Below are 14,758 nucleotides of genomic sequence, written 5' to 3'. Positions count from 1 at the left end.
CTATTACACTGAAAAGGTCACATTTATGTCACCTCCATGTTTGAAAATAAATGCACCTGTGTGTCAAAGGGCACAGCTGTGAACTTAAACTTTGAAACTTCATAACAGCCAGCGGGTATAAAAAACTAAAGCTGTCCCCTCTGAATGGTAACACTATTATTCATTCATATGCATGCGCAAGGCTTGTTAAATGGACGTTTCTTCTTTCATCAATCCCCCTGAATCTGAAAACTGTCACATACCACTATGGAAGATAAGATCCTGCTCATACTTTATTTAAATCAGTCAATCATGTGGGAGTTGTAGATGTGAATGCCGCAGTCACAAAACCAATGTCAGTGACACAGGCAGTCCCTGATTGGTCCATGTGGGTTAATGAGCTCAGTGTATGTTCTTGTGACATCCAAAATGAAACACAGTGACACTGTTATAATGTCTAAAGGGGGTAGGGGGTGAATATCAATGTCAGAGTGAATCCTGTTTAAAGTTCTGACGGGTGAGATTAGGCTCCTCAGGGAATCTTTGGCTTGGGGAGGCCTGAGCGACTCAAAGGGATCAGGATCCTGGCTGACCGAGGGTCTCTGAGTGTCCCCTGATTGGGCTCCTCCAGGCTGGAGTGGGAGCCCCGCAGATCACTGAAAGGCTCTGATGCTCTGCGAGGCTGAAGCAGTGAAGTGCGACACAGACTTAGAGACTGAACCTGGGGTCCAGCGTTAAAGCAGGGAAGGCCTCTAGACGGAGGGGGCTGCTGCTTGGTCCGGTTAGCCAGGGGTCCTAAAGAGCAGCCCGGCTTCAGAGAGGCGAAGCTACCAGTGCCCCCTGGCTTGAGTGCGGGAAGAGACACGCGCTTGTGAAGGCGAGGGGGCTGCAGCATGCGAGGGCTAGAGGAACCAGCAGATTTAGGAGTGACAGAGCTCTGCGAAATCACAGCGGGTGCCCCCCCTCCACGCTGGGCTGCAGACTGAGCTTCTGATGCTGCACTGTCTCTGGCAGCGACTCCCTGTGGAGCTGCAGGACGTAGGTGGGTGCGGAGGAGACGAGGCAGCCCGTCAGGGTCTGCCGGCCCAGACACATCTGCCATGAGGTCATCAGGAGGACGACAAGCATCACTGTGCGTTCCTTCTTCCTCTGATCTACTCCTTGTGAAGTCACTGTGGCCCTCGGTGGGGGGAGTTTTTACTTGTCTTCCCTGGTGGAGGTGCTCGTTGAGGCAGGGGTTGAAAGGCTGAAGTATTTGAGGCTGTAGAAGGAGAAAAGATCAAATTAAAATGTTTAGAAGATGGGTATAAAATAGCCAAGTAACAGTCAGGGTATTAAGAGGTACAACTGGTTTGTTTTGACCATATTCCACAAAGGGCAGGATTTGAAAATGTCACAGTTTTTAGTGATCCCTGTGGACTCCCAGCTTTTAAATATTTTGCTGTTTCAAAATTCATTCTGAATCAAAGAGCACATCAAAACATCTGCCTTTTTATGATGTGTTTACTCTTTAAAATCGTATCCTGTGTCTACTGCCAGTCACTCAACTACTACACTGCCAATGGGAGAGGCAAAGTCACACAGGAAGCCCTGATTCAGCAGATAAAAACAAGCTGAGGAGAATAACCTTGCCATGTGAAAGCCCGGGATCTACTGAAGTCTTTGACTCGTTCTGTGATCGCTGCCGCAGAGGGACTCCAAAATATAAGAGCTATGATGCCTGCTGCCTGTGTTAGAACGTGCTGAGTCGTTAACCACATGAAATGTAGACCAACCGTGGTGTTGTCCTCCACCAGGGGACACACAGGGAATGAACACAAAATCATAAACACCTGAACAATATAATGCCATTCTTAAACAGCCCTGTAACAATTACCGTCTCAGTGAAGCTTATTATGTTCCATAGTTGTTGTGCTAGACAGCTGCTAATTATCCAGCGCGACAAAACAACAAACTAGGGCTTCAAAAGAGTTGAGTGAAACCTCTCTGACAGAAACTCATTATGACTTAGCAGAGTTAGTATTTGTTTCAACAGCACAAAATGGATTGGAGTGGTTTCAATTGCACATGTTACATTTAAGATTTAAGATATCACCAACACGGTAAGCCTGAATGATATATAGGAATATAAAATAGCTTTAACCTTGGTCACAACAACTTTTCTGCATTACATTTCCAGATAAGCAGCGGAATAGAAGGCCAACGGTGCTTATTAGTCCATACAACCAACAGCAAGAGCAGAGATGCTCAAATCAGAAAAACGAATTCAATATTGATGTGAATATCTTATACTGTATACGAGTACATTTTCTGAATTGTTTATGACCTCAACATCTATACAAATCTTTGATACTATTTCTTATGCTAGTCTGCTAGCTCGAGACAGGCTACTTTAAGGCGTACCGATGGCACTTCTGCCAGCTTTTTACTGGACTGGCCTCCATGTCCTTTGAGCAGAACATAAAGTATCCAAATCCACCTGGAACCATCTAAAGCTACATGAAAGCCTGAACTCACTTTTAGCAGAAACATACCCTCTGTGAGTTGAAAGTATAAAGATCTCTGAGGGTGTGAATATATAGCTGTGCAGGTCAAGCTACTCTGCTCGTTTCTACCATCAGTCATTAATATTGTATGTGGGAGTGAATGTCCGAGGCCACAGCTCCATCTCCTGGTCCCCTGCCACAATGCCTCCGCTGGCCTTTTGCAAAACCCTTGTCCACTTCTCAGCGTCTGTTTGTTGTTGTGTGTTTTTCAAGCAATGCAATACTGATATTCGTTTTTGAAAGTCTGTAATTTAAAATGCTCCTATATAGAGAGTGTTTATGTTGTTTTTCACAACAGCTCTGATTAGTCTGTCACTCAAATCATGGCCATGTTATCAAGATTTTTCTATCTATATGTTATTTTCCTTTCAGACACAGTTCAAATCTTAACTGCTGAACGCCATAGTTCAGAAACGACATACAAATATTTCAACATTTCACTGATTACAGGTGATAAGAAAGTCAATCAGAACAAATCATCATTATAGATAGGACGTAGAGCTGTGCAATTAATCGTATTTTAAATCGCAATTACGATTTTGGCCTGCCACAATTACGAAAACAACATAATCGAAAAAAGGTAGGTTGTGCACTGCAACATATTTGATCTAAATAATTTTGGTCTCATTTATTTGTATTTATCATATTTATATATGTTTAGTAGCTTGGGGAAGTGCGCTCCAAAATATTTGTTGATCTTGTTTATTGGTATTTATTATTTTGATATTATTTATTTAAATGTATCATTTATTTTTGTATTGGTTTTTCAGTTGAATTATACGTTCAGGGTAATCAACAGTTAAAAAGATACTGTTCAAATTATTATTTGTATTTGTTTTAAAGTTCAATAAATTGATTTTTTCAAAGTCAATGAATAATCGTATTTAATAATCGTGATATCAATTATTGACCCAAATAATCGTGATTATGATTTTTTCCATAATCGCACAGCCCTAATAGGACTTGTACTTTTTTTCAGTTTAGATAATGTTGTTCCTGGGAAGAATACTGACTGAAATGACCATTTTCATATTGTAAGGCTATAGGGAAATAATGACATTTTTTATTACAAGGTTTGCATTGAGTGCATATATTTATAGCTGGCGCATCTGGAGGAAGCCTCTGACAGTGATGGCATCATGCAGGATCTATAGGCTTACAGTCAGTAATCATTGGCATCTACAGCTGTCTGCTACAGATACTAATAATTAGCAGCAATCCTTTTTGAGCACTTCCCTGCACTGCAATGAAGTTAATATCTCAGCCCACTAATGATATCTATTACTCGAATAGAAATGTTCTTTCTAAACAAGAAAGATGTCAATGTGAATCTGTATGTCAAGCACACTATTACCATCTCATCTCCAGCCTCTTTCACTGTGAAAATGGCCGTGTAGGGTCAATTATGTAAATGATCCCTGTTATGTCTATGGTAAGACAATGTGATTGCAGCATAAGCAGATAAGAGTGGCAATATGGAGGCGATCCATTTAAAAGAAAGATTTTGCATTAGCATTAATATCCGTGGTCGTGAAAATTCTGGTTTGGATTGTGTTCAAGTTTAAGAAGTAGAAATAATGTGAGCGCATAGGGTGTATAATCAATATGATTTGTCTTGAGCTTGCTTTGCTTAACTGCTTTGATAGGGGAGTAAGTATAAAGGAAATTGCTAAGCAGTAATATGCATTCACGTGCCAACACACAGGATATTCTTAAATTGTATCGCTTTCAAACCACTAAATCCTTCATGGCGGACACCTAGAATTGATCAAATACAGCAAAGAAATCCACACAAAGAAAGACTTACCCATGCATGCATTTCGTTTTGTTTATACGTATTTGATAGAAGGCAAAAAGGAAAGACACCAAAAACCAGGTCAATTAAAAGTGAAACATTTGACACAAAACAAAGAATCACAGCAGATTTCATTAAGAAGAGAAAACCAAAGTATAGATACACAGGCTCAAAAACTTTAAAACAACGGAAAATCCAACCCAAAGCATGCAGACGCAGATTTAGAAGAAGCATGCTTCAGTCGTGCGTCATGACGCCAAACCACAGCCCAGCGTGCAGGAGGCGGGGGGGGGCAACCAGTCAACTGCATGTTAAAGAAACGTTACTGTACCACGCCACGTCAGTGAAGTACTGCACTAGGTGCTCCACTCCTTGTCACAGGCATTAATTGTGGGGGAGGCAAAGGTATAAAGAGAGAGAACATGGGAGATTCGATTTTATTTCTTTTGAATGACAGAGATGAGATAAGGAGAAGAAAGGGTTGAAGGACAGGGAGAGAGAGAGGTAGTGATGTGCAGGAGGAGAGAAAGAGAGAAAACAGCAGACACTTATTGGGGTTAAAACATTTCAAATCCAGTATTAACTTCCAGCCCATGCTTGCAAGGAAAGATCAGACATTAGATCAACAAACAAACCAATGTAATGCAACAATTTCTGCTTCCTCCATTCAGCACAACCTTGTGAAGAGAACTGACAATTTCCATTTTCTATTCTGGAGACATTTGTCAGCAGCAACAACTCTGTGTTTGTTTGTTCACAGCCATAGCTCTCAGTGGGAGGTCAAGCAGCAGTCAAATCTGTTGTTTATCATCTTAAATCTATTAACTATATTCTACTATGTTCTCGTCATTCCTCCCACTGTTTTTCTCCTACAGTACAGACTCTGTTTGGTCTCATTAATGTAGAAATCATGCAACCTAATGACTGAATTCTCGACTGTACATATCTGTCAAAACAGTCTTCAAATACAAGAGAACTCGAGACAAACACCTGAGATATATTAAGTGAAAATTCACCTGTGCCACATTTGCATCACCTTCCCTCTTGATACAAGCTGAGCCCCAAGGGGATGAATAGATACACACAGCGTGGGTTCTTGTCTTTGTTTCTTTCTTTACTTTTTCGCTCTTTGCTCACTCGCATGTGTATTTTTCCTCTCGTCTATTTATCATTCCCTACATTCTCTACTTGCTACCTCATCAGCACACGCTTAACACAAAAGATTTGTTGTCTGTGTTCACTGATGTGACAGTGCTGTCATTGTTTCAACTGTCCCGTCTTTCTCAATAAAGTTAAAGTATTTTTGTCGACAGAAAAATGTTGCTAGTTGTTTACATCCTAAGCAATAATGGAGTTAGGGTGTTGTGTACAATTTGTTCAAGAACAGAAGACAGATCCTCTGTTCCAGCAAATTAAATTGGATTTTGTACTTTTGCAAAACAGTTGCCGGGGTCAAAGCGAGATTTATAAATGCAAGTATCTGCATCTTTTAGTCAGCAAGTTTCTGACTGAACACAGCTAATTAAGGCGAACTGAAGCTATAAATGGGCAGCACAGGGAAAAGGACACAAGCTAATTCATTGTTATGGGACAAGAAGTCAGACTGCGTTTAGTAAAACAAACACGGAAAAACATTTTGTACGTTACTAATCGTGTACCATATTAATCCTGAAGTAGACGTACAGCACGAGTTGTCCTGTAATTGAACTGTGAGAAAAAAAAGGGTTCGACTAACAGCAACAACCATATTTTCAGGCTATTTACACACCGGTCGATAGGTTGTTTTATGAAAAGATGAAGAAGAGGCTGCAAAGGATGTTAGTGACTCACTCTGTCTGCGCTGGGGCATGCTGGTACGGGTCAAGCCCTGGTGCTGTGCCTGCCACGGGGACAGCAAGGTGGGGGGCAGCACACCCTACGCAGAGAAAAACACAAAGGACAAGAGGCATAACGTACCGGAACACACACACACACACACACACACACACACACACACACACACACACACACACACACACACACACACCACACACACACACACACCACAACACACACACACCCACACATCACCACACACACACACAACACACACACACACACCACACACACACACCACACACACACACCCACACCACACACACCCACACACACACACACACACACACAACACACACACACACACACACACACACACACAACACACACCACAGCACACACACACACACACACACACACACACACACACACACACACACACACACACACACACACACACACACACAGAGAACACACTCACAGGACAGACAAAACACAGGCATGCACACTTAGTCTATCATGGTGTAGTAGAGACTCGTACACCGTGTCAGGGTTAAATCAATGCTATAGTATAGACTTTCTGTTCTTTAAATAAAAAAACTCATAGTATTAGTGTTAAAAAGGGTTAGTGTTAACATCAAGTCTCCCTCTTTCATTCTCCCTTAGGTAGCTTTTTTGTTGAAAAAATACACTCACTGTCTGACGGTGTGATAAATATTCTACTTGGACTTGTTTCAACTATTCATCGAAGCTACATACATATAGATGATGTTTACACTGAGTGAAATATTCATCCCATGATCCCTGCATATCATTCTGTATGCATTTCCCTGCAATTCAAGACAATGGATGTTTTATTTGGTGCTTATGAAGACACTTTCTCAACTAGAATTGAAAATAAAGTCATTTGGGAGCAGCGTGACTTTAACCCACACATTTGATATAAATGGACGATCGTTTTGGTTCATAAATATAAGAATAGTCTCTAAACTGTAAAACTCCACGTTATTAAGATTTAGTTTATAGGGAATTGTTGAGTTGGACACAGACATGAAGAAAAACACTGCTTTTGACACTAATTGCCAATATAATTTGTATTTATGCTAATTAATCATTCAAAAAAGGTAATTTTGTTCTCACATTTATTCAGTAATATACTCATCATATAAAACCTTTGCTACCTCGAGACTTTCAGTTGTCTTTACAGTATGTTGTTTTGCCCTTGGCCACCCTGAGAACCATTTTTCCCCCTTCATCTGTATAATTGCTTTTACATAAATACAGTCGAATCCATTACCAACCATCCCTCTTGCCAAGCATGCAATCCATTGTAGAAAAGCACTCCATTATAAGTTGTGTTAAAAAACAAGATGACACTGTAAAGGACAACTTTTCAATTCATCACCTTGAAAGTCGACAGGATCACTGTGAATTTTATGTACGTCTACTAAATATGCTGAAGACGTTTTTAAGAGTCTCTTTACTGCATCAGTTTTGGGTTACACAAAAAGATGATTTGCTAGGATTGAAACTGATACTCGGAGCAAAACCTCAGCTGAAGTCTCCAAAACTAAAACACATGTTCTGCTTTGCACCAAATTTGCAATTCCGCAAGGTGATTTTCTGTAACCCACACACTGGCAAAGTCACTTGTGTGCCACTTCAATATGCTGCCATCCAAAATGCCTAACCCATGGACCAAGTGGCCAAACACCCAATTGCTTGAGTGTCGACTCATCAATCAGGATGTATACAACATAAAGAAACACCTGCTTACAACATGTTGGAATCGAACACAACAGCGTGAAGCTTCAGGGGAAAAAAGTGGTTTTAACAAAGGTCCCTTTGTCCGTAATGTTTGGACTACGTTCCTCTTTCCTCTCAAATCTCAACTGAACATCTGTGAAGTTTCACGACTAAATCGGGCATGGTTACAATGCTAAGGTCGTCAGAAAATCTGTCCAAAGAAATACAAGCACAAAGACATGTCCTTCTTGCCCAGACAATCTGAAAACTTCATTTCTATAAAGTTTTGTGAATGCCTTTTGCATGGTTGCAACACTATCATAGTCCCAAAATCTCTCCCAAGACAAACACACACAACTGTAGTTAGTTACACAAAGTGGCAAATCCATAGGTATTTATCACAAGGACAAATACAGCATCTACCTGAGGCACAGTGTGAGTGTGTATCATTTTGACAGTTTTTTTAATAAATATTATATTTCAGCCCACTTTCTTAACACAATTGATGTCCATATGTTCTATTGTCAGTCATTCTGTCTTCCAAATATTTAGTTTGACCCGCAGCTACACAAATCAGTACCTGAAATAACACAAGCCCTTTTATTGATTCCACATCTTCAGGTGAAGCAATTCAAAGACCGTGGCCCCCGTCGGGAGAGGCAAAGTGAAGGGGCAGCAGGGCCATCATGTGAAGGAGAGACAGACCAACTATAACCTTATAAAGTGCTACTTATTTTCTCAATTGTGGAAATAAGGCACTTATATAGAAAAGAGAGGCAGGGAATCTGTCAGAGGGAAGATAGAACAGAAAGAGAGGGACAGAGGACTAGAAAGGGAAGCTACAGTGGCAACTTCCCAGCAATTCCGGTATAAGCTTTTTCAGAGCACTCCTGGTGCGTCTGCTAGAGGGGGGTAACAAGTCCCCCGGATTTGTTCTCGATATCCATGTTCTTCCTTGAAATCCAACAACTGCTTCGGCAGGAGGTCTGTGCAGAAGTCTCCTGCGGAGGCTTTATTTGCAGGCAGGAAAACCTCAGGCTATGAGAACAAGAAAGGGTTGTTGGAGGACTCTTGAACAATTCTGACAGTGTCTGGCAGCATTATTAGAACTCTGCAGCAGCAAGGCCTGTCCATTTTCACAGTTTTCCATTGCTGTAAAGACTCTTCAATGAAGGGCTGACAGACAAGGGCAGAGAGACAGACATTGAAAGTTTTTCATATTCCATCAAGTTAATCAAAACTTCTTTCATATCTCCCCCACCAGTACAGAGTTAGATGCCTAGTGGCTGTTGCCAGTGAACCTCAGCCAAGGCCAAATGCCCTTTCTTGCGATGTTAACGAAATATAATAATAATGCATGGACCCACGATTCGGATCCACTCAAATATTTAATGGGTTCTTCCTTGGTCAATGCTACACCATTCCATTAAAAAGGGGCCATTAGTCATCCTGTTGACAGACTGACAAACAGAACCAAAACATAACCTCCTTGGCGGTAAAATACAGAAGTTTTTCTTTTTTAAATGTAATTCTCCTCAGCACAATAATACCCTATAAGTAATGGGTGTAAAGCTATGTTCACTGGAGGCTTATCTCATAGTGATTTTTTAAGCTACGTTGCCTGTGCAGATTCCCAAAAGCAGATGGCAAAACTTGGTAAAGTAGGACAAGAATTCTCAACTAAAGTAAAAGAATGTTCTTTGTGACTCAACAACCTTTTCATCAAATAACAGCCGTATTTAGAAGAAGCCATGATGCTAATCCCCTAATCCACTACACAGAGTTCCTCCTGGTTCGCTAACCCCAGGTCTGGCCACAACGTCTCACTTCACAGACTTTGGCAATTAAATCCTCACCTGTCCGACGTGACTCTGCTTGTGCCTCGTGCATTAATAAGCGTGCATGTGTAAGTGAGTGTGTGTTCATTGGTGGTGGTGTGTCTGTGGTGCAAGGGGGCAGACAGAGGGGATGTGGGTGGAGAGGTAATGTCAGGATCTGAGAGGGAAAAACTTGTTCTTTCAGCCAGCAGCTTAGCGCTGATCAGTGAACCCTGTTCAATCCTCATGCCTCTCCCTCACCTCCCCCCACCCCCTCACTCTGTGTGACAGCAAATGGATCTAATTACAGCAAAGAAGTAGAGAGCTAACGTCAGAGAAGGAATGACAGAAGACGAAAATACAGGGATGGAAAGAAATCAATGAAGCAAGACAAGAGGGAAAAGAAAAACATAACAGAGTGAGAGCAGGAGCGATACAAAGACATGAAGGGTGGTGTGAGAGGGGATGAAGAGGTGAAGAAGAGGATGTTTAAAAGGCACAGAGGGAGTAGGAGGGTAGCTGTAATTATCTTCTATGTCTGCCAGTGATGAAACATTGCCTATTGTGTTACCATTGTTTCACTGCTGCTGTTCATCTGGTGTTTGTTTATCTGGGTTATTAACAAGGTCGGCTCAGTCCGCTGAACTCATTGTTAAGTCACAGTGAGTGTGCCCCGCATTTGAGTAAAAGAGATACATGTGGCAAAACCCACACACACACACACATAGACAAACACACAGACACGCATGCAATCAGTGTCTCTCAGAACAAAAACACACACGAATACAAGGCTGCTAAATTTCTATTGTGCTACAACTGAAGTTCCCAAAAATAATACCGCTCAAGTTCATTGTTTTCTCGAAAAGCAGAGGAGGCGCAGAAACATTTATCCTGCTGTGATTGCTCTGGGGAGCGATTCAAAATGTTTTTTTACAGGTGACATTTAACTAGTTTCTAATGTCACGCTAGATACAAGCGTCTTTCTGTTACGTGTGTCCGCTATTTCTCTGCCTCTTGTAAATTGACAGACATAATACTTGTGCCATATTGTGAGACTTTTTTTTTCTCCTGAGCCTGCTTTTGAACTCAAACTTGGATTGTAAGCAGATTTAAATGAGAAGCTGCCCGGAGCTTGTGCCCAAAGCGGTTGGTTAGGATGTGTTGCCAAAAGCCATCCTACAGACTGAAGAAGTCAGGAGACGAGTTCATCTCAAAACAGTGACATTGGTTAAAGCAGCCTAGAGAGCTAAAGCCGACAATGTCCGAGAAATAAATATATCAACTGCTTGAAGATGCCGCATGAATACTGTAGACTGAAAAATAAATGTCTTCAAACAGCCATGTCAAAAGGGTGAAGACCAAAAGCTTACTCTGTTGTTATACTCTTAATCTGAGCTCTAAGCAAAGACAGATTTCTCCTAAATCCATGTTTCACTCACCTCCAGACCTCCCAGAACCAGGGTGCACAGTGAGCCACTGATAAGGCAACAGAAAGCTATAAAAAGATTATAGCTGCTGTCCTTTGACTTCAACAATATTCTAGGCTGATCCCTTCAGCTTAGCACTCAAACAATACTATCTGAGGGCAAAAGCTACTCCAGTGCTCGGTTACAGCGGCACTTTAAATGTCAGAGGAGCAGAAAATCAACAGGAAAGGGCATTTCAGAGTTAAGAGAGAAAAAACTATAAATATGACAGTGGATTATGAATGTCTGCTTGTGTGTGTTGGAGGAGAAGAACTGAAAAGTGAAATAAGGAAACAATGAATGTGCAAGAGGGGGAAAGGAATACAATATTTGTCTAAAAATGGCAAGGGTTAGAAAAAGGGTATCTAAAAAGACAGACTCCTTAAAAGAAAACTTTAAAAGATTGTATGAAAAACAGGAGAGGTGGAAGTGAAGTTTTCTTTGAGGAAGACTGTGAACCCAGGCTTGCTGAAGGTGCTAAAAATGTCAGTGCGATACCAAAAGCTTTGATACCATCCAAAAGTAAAAAAGAACAGAAAATGAAACAATCCCTTTTGCTACAATATTTGTTCTCTCTTGTTGTAACCTTGTCGAAAAACCACAACAAAGAACTTGCTGCTAACCTTTACGAGGGATTGTATTCTCTGAAAAAGAAAATGCCACTAACATAACTGTGTTTGTGCCCACAGCGCAGCAACACGCAGTGTCCACTCTGGTGAAGAAAAGTAATGTAGATTAAAGGGAGAGAAAAGAGAGGATGGTGGAAAAGAAAACAAACATATCAGAAAAACCTGAGTAGAAAGAATAGAGGGGAAATAATACACTCCATCTGGCTGTGTTTTAGCGTGTTATTATACACCAGGCGCTACGGGTCACAGGTAGATGTTCCCCTCATCGAGATGCATCCCATAGAGCACAGCTAGTCCTTCTTTGATGGTTACCATAGCAACTGTTAAACCATAATATGTTCTTGTGGTAAGCAGGGACATAAAGTATTTTGGTTAGTGAGCTTGATTTTATTAATTTACTCTGTACATAATAAAATATACATAATACATTCTAGGTCTAATTTCTACAATTAAACAGATAAGACACAAAAATCGTGTAATGTTTTGTAATACATTATTTACTCAATGTAATGTCCTTAAACTGCTTATTTTTGCCTGTTCTAGTGTGTGTGTGTGTGTGTGTGTGTGTGTGTGTGTGTGTGTGTGTGTGTGTGTGTGTGTGTGTGTGTGTGTGTGTGTGTGTGTGTGTGTGTGTGTGTGTGAGATGAGAGCAAGTCAATTAGGGGAGTGTTTACTAGGCACCCTGCCTGTGGCACTCCTGCTATTGAATCAATAGTTGGCTGCCACACAGCATGCTATTGTGGCATGATACTGAACACATTGAACACATATCTAATCCGCCCATCTTCCACCTAACTATCTGTCTGTCTAAATTCCTACTTCCTTTAATCTGTCTTTTTTTCTTTCCATCCTTTAACTCTTCATCCTCTCTTCCTCAGTCAATTGAAGTTAAACACCAGCTTCACAACTCCCTGTTCAGAGTGAGATCTGGGTGAAACGAGTGTGTGATAGGGTCACAAGCACATTGACATCGTAATAAACTGTATTCCATAGAGGGGACATGGTGTACTTGTTTTCAGACATGGCTGGCCTGAGAGAGGCAGTAGATAAACTGGTTGAGTGACTCAAGCGGAGTGACACATGTACTTAGTCACCAGAGTATCCCAATGTGCTGATATGAAATGGTATAAAGATCTTTGTTGAAACACACGCATTTCATTCTTGACCAGTTTCAGATATCAGAAATATTTCACAGTTGTGAGCACTTCAGGAGTGCTGTCATGCGTGCAGTGGATGTTTGGACTCACAGCGTGGCTCGGTGGTCTCCAGTAGGTCTGCGTGGCTTTGTCATAGTGATGCTGCGTCCGCCTGTCCATCTGTCTGTCTCCCTGTCGTAGTGAAGAGGGCGCCCTCTGGTGGTGACACTGACATCTGACCGGCCGCCCCTGTGCAGGCTGAGGGAGTAAGAATAATTTAATGAATGAAAGAAAGCTTATTAACCAATGTCTGGAAGCTGTATTTATTGACTTATTTTAACCTGGGCCAGATTTTCTACTTCTACATTAATGCTGGCACTAAGCAAGTCACTATGCAGGGCAAATCATGTGCAATCAGTGCAATTAGCACCACCTCAATTAAACTTTCAAACAATAAGTTCAATAGAAATTGACTTGGATGCTTAAAGATAATTTAAAAAGAAAGAAAGAGATAATTAATTTCTTGGATTTAGTATTTGGCATTTGGCATCAACAGTTAATGTGTAACCTTTTCCGGAATTATACTGTGGTGTAGTGGGGAACGGCGATCCCCCGCGTCCAACGACCACTACACCACTGGTGGCGAGGGAAACCACCCACTTAGTTGTGAAATATCAGATATAATAACATGAACAAACAGACGACAAATAAATAAAGAATGTGCAATATTTTCTTCAAACCATTTTTTTTTTTTCTACAAATAAAACAGATGACATTTGAAAAATTAAGGAATATTTTTGGCCGAAGCAATTAATTACAAATATGTGCATCTTCCCTTCTTCACATCGAATGTGGAAAAAGACAGTGAGTCAGAAGGTTATCATACATTTTGTATTATTACTGACATGTGAAAAACAAGCCCTGGTTGTAAGTGGGTACCCTTACATGGTAATTTAAAGATCCTTCAGTAAATGAAACTCACCTTGACATTTACTTTCAGCACATGACAGAAAATAACCTCCTTTTTCATCTGTTAAACCGCTTTGACTATCTTATCTCAATATAGGCTCTTTATCAGCCTTATGAATTATAAGCGCCATCCAATATGGAAACAAATACCAGAGCAATGATGTGCTTTACCTCATTTTGTACCTATTTCTGTAAGAAGTAAGCACTAAATCTCATATTATACCTTATGCGTTAATGAATAGCAGAGAAATATGTACTTGGCTGCAAGGACGACAGCAGAATCTGACAGAAATTGCTAGATTTCACCAGCCTTGTTGAAATCTGCAAAGCAGCTCAAAGAAAAAAAAAAGTGTGCATAATCATGAGCAGGCTGCCTCAACAGCGGTGGAAGCAGCTTCCAAAACTGCATTCTGTCAAGTCAGACTGAGAAATCAGTTTTCTGTCTGTGATGGTTCCACTTTTCTTTATCACATTATTTCATTTTCACTCCTCCCAGCTCTACACACACACAGAGTGCAACAGACTTTCTTCTGGCTGCCACACACACACAGCTTCTCTATTGTTTTATAATCAGTCCATTATGTTCAATTCAGTCAACTTTTCTCTCAGTTTTCTCGGTAACACTTCGACTCCCTCACTCTTAAGTAACTGCTATACAGTCTTAAAAACGATTTCGAGGACAAAAAGCAGATCCAGTAGCCGCTGACTTTCTAATTATAGATATCATGTTGACCAAATGTAGGGTTGGTCAGCACATTAAACATTTTAAACCCATTTAGTTGGCTTCATTGTTGTTCAATGTTGTCCTCAAGGGACATCAGAGGCTGTGTGAACACAAACCAGCTTCAGAATTCTTCTAA

At 40.9% G+C, this 14,758-nt stretch overlaps 1 protein-coding gene across 2 annotated transcripts in view; it reads right to left on the bottom strand.

Annotated features, from left to right (window-relative positions):
• Nucleotides 1-259: 259 nt before the first annotated feature.
• ccser2a (coiled-coil serine-rich protein 2a) overlaps nucleotides 260-14,758 on the bottom strand; it is a 54,415-nt gene continuing 39,916 nt past the window's right edge. The window contains exons 9-11 of one of the 2 annotated variants that reach the window (XM_034152385.1): nucleotides 13,041-13,187; nucleotides 6,151-6,235; nucleotides 886-1,240 (exon numbers count right to left, since the gene is read on the bottom strand). In XM_034152385.1, the coding sequence (XP_034008276.1) occupies nucleotides 1,149-1,240; nucleotides 6,151-6,235; nucleotides 13,041-13,187 (324 nt within the window). In that variant the 3' untranslated portion in view covers nucleotides 886-1,148. Of the gene's footprint in view, nucleotides 1,241-6,150; nucleotides 6,236-13,040; nucleotides 13,188-14,758 lie in introns of both variants that reach the window. The other variant, XM_034152384.1, reaches the window with a different exon arrangement.

This window comes from Trematomus bernacchii, unplaced genomic scaffold (assembly GCF_902827165.1).
Source record: "Trematomus bernacchii unplaced genomic scaffold, fTreBer1.1, whole genome shotgun sequence".
Classification (NCBI taxonomy): domain Eukaryota; kingdom Metazoa; phylum Chordata; class Actinopteri; order Perciformes; family Nototheniidae; genus Trematomus; species Trematomus bernacchii.
Note: the sequence above shows the minus strand (reverse complement) of the source record. Positions and strands in the feature narration are given on the sequence as shown.